This window comes from Alosa sapidissima, chromosome 24 (genome assembly GCF_018492685.1).
Source record: "Alosa sapidissima isolate fAloSap1 chromosome 24, fAloSap1.pri, whole genome shotgun sequence".
Taxonomy (NCBI): Eukaryota; Metazoa; Chordata; class Actinopteri; order Clupeiformes; family Clupeidae; genus Alosa; species Alosa sapidissima.
Window position 1 is genome coordinate 21,856,200 of NC_055980.1, and position 5,134 is coordinate 21,861,333.

At 41.5% G+C, this 5,134-nt stretch overlaps 1 protein-coding gene across 1 annotated transcript; it reads right to left on the reverse strand.

Annotated features, from left to right (window-relative positions):
* Positions 1-686: 686 nt before the first annotated feature.
* On the reverse strand, positions 687-3,007 carry rbp4 (retinol binding protein 4, plasma). The gene is made up of 6 exons (XM_042083711.1): positions 2,893-3,007; positions 2,558-2,677; positions 2,271-2,407; positions 1,799-1,905; positions 1,265-1,477; positions 687-991 (listed from the first exon to the last, which is right to left on the reverse strand). Exons 2-6 carry the CDS (start codon positions 2,657-2,659, stop codon positions 975-977), a joined length of 576 nt encoding a protein of 191 aa, XP_041939645.1. The 5' UTR covers positions 2,660-2,677; positions 2,893-3,007; the 3' UTR covers positions 687-974.
* Between the last annotated feature and the right edge of the window lie 2,127 nt (positions 3,008-5,134).

The window sequence follows — 5,134 nt, forward strand, 5'->3', positions numbered from 1 at the left end:
AGCGAGAGAGAGAGAGAGAGAGAGAGTAGTGTGTTAAGAGACAGGGAGGCAAGGAGAGAGAGAGAAAGGAGTGGAAAGTGGGATCATTTCAAGGCATTTGCCCCGGTTGGCAAAGAGAAGGCAAGAGGCAGACCCAGGAGGAGGAAAGGTCAGGTGATCGGTGAACATGTGGACACGTGGAAAGGGTCAAAGGTCAGTAAATCAAACACATATGGACCTGCTGGTGGGGAGAGTGAAAACTCAAACAGAAGACAGCACAACAAAAGCCAAAGTTCACTGTTAGCACATTGGCAGATCTGAATCCCCAAAACTGCCTGCTTGCTTTTAGAAAATAATCACGAGGTCCAGTTGTGTATGCGTTTATGATTCTAGAAGTAATGTGCTACCATGCGAGGGACTCTTATTCTGGAGAGAGATACTCTGACAAATACTTCTACAGTGTTCCTGATTGGTTACTGTAGTGGGTTCCTTCTATCCTAATGCAGGACTACACTCTTCAGGTCAATGAACTGGCACAGTTAAACAATGACAAATAATGAAAACAGCCAACTAGATTGATAAGGTCAAAGTCAGTGTTTGCTGATGAAAAGCTACCTCAGGACACGTTATGGGTCAGCTTGATCAATGCCCTTTGGCTATGTGTGACCAAACCTTGATGACAAATGATACTGTCCTCCAAAGTGAAATTGATTTTACAAGAATATTTTATTTAAAAAAAAAACAGACATTGACTCATTTCAGTACATAAAATCATTACAATACATTCAACATTGTACGCTCTTGGCAAACCTGGGCTATAATCAGGTCTTTTCTGGATGAAAAATAGTAATTGTTATTGGTAGAGAGGGTTGTTAATTTTATCCGTGTATGTACAGTCCTTTTCTTTAAAATTGTCAGTCTGCGCCAACACATTCAGTGGCCACAGCTAAAAGCTCACAGTTGTTCTTATCCTTTCTCCATCTCGTCCAGCGTATTTACGCAGAGCAGAACCCTGGGGGGAGACAAGAGGGGAAAACACGCTCTGGTCAGGGAAGTGTTGCATAACGTGAAGTCACAGAAAGCAATCTCTGGCCTGACAATCTTTCTTCTTTTTTTTTTTTTTTATACTTTTCAATACGGCTTAAAGTGTAAAGTGCGGATAATGCCAATGCATTTCCTTGTCTCTGTGCATGTGTACAATGTGTGCATGTGTATATATCTATGTGTGTGTGTGTGTGTGTGTGTGTGTGTGTGTCTGTGTCTTATGGGCCTATAGGGGCCTTACCTGTGTGTGGAACGCGTCTGTATTTGCCCAGGAAGCAGATCTCCTGTTTCTTCTGGGTGACGATCTTCTGATCCTCTGGCCTCAGGCCTTCGGGGTGGCGGGAGAAGATGAAGGAATAGCCGTCCAGGCAGGTGCCGTCGTAGTCCACCTCTCTGCAGGAGTAGTGGATGGCGTAGTTGTCGTAGTCGGTGTCAATCACCCAATGGTCATCGTCTGCAAACGGTCAACCCAGAAATGTATAAATGAATGTCATGGATCACATTTATTCAGATGATTCAAAATCAAGTGTCTTCATCAAGTGTTGCCTTTATTATTTGCATTGTGTATGTTTACACTGTATTGTTTTTATTTAAAGTTGTTTAATGAATGAATCGTTACAAATATGATGTGCTCCTCTTGGTTGTTTTCTGTGTAACCCAGTGACAGCAGCCACTGTACTATTGCTATTACTATTACTCTCACTATATTCCTAGTATATTGTTAATATATTGCTAGTATATTACTAGTATATTGCTAGTATATTGCTATACTCACAGCCAGTCTGCAGGTAGGAGGCGGCTCCCCAGTACCTCATCTTGAACTTGGCGGGGTCGGGCGTGCTCTCGAAGGTAGCAAACATGTTGGCGCACATCTCCCAGTTGCTACAGGGTGGAGAGAACGCAAGAGAAACATGTCAGAGAGGGCTGAAGAAGTCTATCATCTTTCTGCCGGTTTTTTTCCACTGTAGGTTTTAACGGGAGGGTTTAATGGTTTTATATGAACATGAACATGTTGTTTATGAGTGTGGAATTGCTACAGACGTGGAATGCAAAAGCAGCTACTGGTTGAGGAGTTGAGTGACAGTATCAAATTTCTGGCGTTTCAACCGTTTTAAATGTGTGGTTGTGTGTGTGTGTGTGTGTGTGTGTGTGTGTGTGTGGTTGTGTATGTGTGTGTGTGTGTGTGTGTGTGTGTGGTTGTGTGTGTGTGTGTGTGGAACATCTTGTGAGTGTGGCTCGGCTCTCACTTCAGAATGATGACTCTGCCCACGGCACTGGCTGTCATGGCGCCGACATCGTCTACTTTGTAGGTGGCGACAACGTTATCCAGCAGGAAGAGTCCGACGGGATCTTTCTTGGCCACTGCGTACCATGGTCCTGCAAACTACAAAACAAAAACAACAGTAGACAACCTTCAGTTCAAGCTGCACAGATGCTGGACAAAAAAAAATTATAATTGTAAAGAAACTATGGTTTTGCTTCAACAGTATAAAAAAACAAGAACAGATGGAGTTTTGCCTTGCTCTGCTCTTACCCTGGTTTTGTCAAAGTTCTGCATCACTTGAATGTTGTCCACCTGGCAGTCCTGGGCCCAACATGTGGCCAGCAGGCAAAGGGATGCGAAAACGAACAGCATGTCGTCCTATCGCTGTGTCTGGAAAACAGAGGGGAAGACCAATCATGTAACACAACAGATCAATGTAAAAAAAAAAATACCATCATGTTTCACAAATATCCTCATGGTTCACCGCACGGAGAGGAAAAAAAACACAACAACTACACCACAGTATTCCCGTGCCTCTTGGTTCATTTCAGACATAAGATAAAATAAGAAATAAAAATACTAGGAATAAGTGGGAGAAAGTCTACCTTGATTTGTTGAGTAGAGTCAGAGGTAGCAGTGAAGCTCGGGGCCTCATTGCTGGGCTTTATATGGACTAGCCTCGGGCCAGCGTTTCGCAACATCACACAGGTCTCCTCCTCACAACCACTTTGATTGGATGAGATTTTTACATAACTGCAGGGGTCCCTATGTTCCAGAGAGTTCTGCAAACTTGACCCCTGTGCTTCTAAAAAAAAAAAACTGTGTATGTGTGTTGGTATATTTGTGTTTGGGAGGGGGAGGGGGGGGTATGTTTTTTTTCCCCTCAGCATTTTTGACTTTGAAAGAAGTCTGAAAACATCTGGAAAACAGTAAAGCAGGCTTGAACTCATGCGTTTTGCGAGAGAGTGAGAGGCATCCCCTGGGTGTCCTTGAGAGAGCATGCCCTCACTTGTTTTGTTAGCTATGGTATGTGCCAACTACTTTGGTTCTCTTCATCCACCCAGGATCAAAATACTAGACAACCTACAGAAATATTTAAATGTGCACAATGTAATAAACTTGCATCAATGATATATTGAGACCACACTTCCTTGAATTTCCCCTTGGGGATCAATAAAGTATCTATCTATCTATCTATCTATCTGTCTATCTGTCTATCTATCTATCTATCTGTCTATAAGTATTTGAATGACATGTTCTTTTTTCATACTCTCAAAACTCTTTTTTCATACTATCTGCAACTCAGTAGCTTTACAATCTGGATCATATACTCCCTTTTGGGGTGCCTAAAAACCTGCCTCCCCACAAAAACATTCCCAGACACGTGGACCATTATGTAACTGCATTCACAAGGAACTGATGGATTGAGCTGAACAGTGCAATAGGGCAAATGTACATATCATTATCACCCATTTTTGGTGCAATTTTTTGAAAACTTATGGCCTGTTCTGTACAAACAGACTTCATTCTGGGAGAGCATAATGACATGTTGTGCTTTGGTTATTTTATGCATTTGTGAGGGGTCGTGGAGAAAGTGGAGATACAGTATAGGCAGCATTCTGGTGCAAGCGGTGGCTGTTTACGGTAACACTTTATTTTAATGTGTCACTGTTACAGTGTACCTACCTAATTAGGTACAGTGGTACAACCTGTGTAACAACATGTACTATCAGGTACTCTCATTGTACTTGCATTATGTCTTTGTGGGTACCTACATTTAGTTGTTACATTTCAATACTGAGTGCTTTCTGAGTGCTTTTACAAAACTTTGCCAATTGGCTGGATCTGCTGGATGGGGTAAATCTGGTCATGATAGATTTGATATACAAACCATTCTTAGCTCCAGTCAAGGCCTCATTTTCTTCAGTGTACATGTAACAGCTGTGCTGCTACAACCTTGTTACTCTTTGATACAGTGGAATAAACCTATTAACTGTACTTACTTACATGTACATATGACATGCATGTTATGTCTTCGATGTCTTGGAACAGGTCTACTAGTCACACCGTGCACTTTTTTTGCAGATGGTCACAAATATGTGATTAGAACATACACAAGCCGAGAATTCCACACTATGATGTGAACATTATCCTCTGGTATTTTTTCCATAGACTGTACAAAGAACACTGAAACTATAGATCATTCGCTTAGAATTCCAGAAGGAGCCAGGAAAAGAATTAACTCCTCAATAAGTTAAACTGTGCTGCATAAAATTACCCCTCAATCTCATAGCATTCTGTAATAGAGTAATTGTTTCAAAATATATGAGGTTAATTAGAATGAACAAAGCCAGCTTCATTCCTCTCACACGGGTTGAAATATGCAGCACTTATAAAGACTCCTTGTAAAGTCTAAAAGCATTGAAAGCATTCATCCTAACAACAGACCTCAAGACTGAAGGTCTAGATTATATGGAATATATTGTTTCTTCGTGTGGGAGGCCATTCGCCTGATAACAAACAAATCATTACTTCTGTCTTCGACTGGTTGTCTGTCCCAATAGTCTGTGAAGATTCTTAAATGTAGGGTTTCAATTGGCATGTTTACATTAGTCTTCAGAATATGTCTTTGGTGATCAGCCATGGCACATCACTGTTTACACGTACAGCGAAAGACATTGCTGCAGTTGTGTGTAGATTCTGTTACTGACAATGTTGCAGGACTTATAACTCCCAGTGTCCTGCAGAACGCATTAGCCTTTACACTATGAAAAGACATGTGGTCAAATGCCTATAAGCAAGTGGTTTGAGTGATCAGATCACAACACATCTTTGTGATTGTTTACA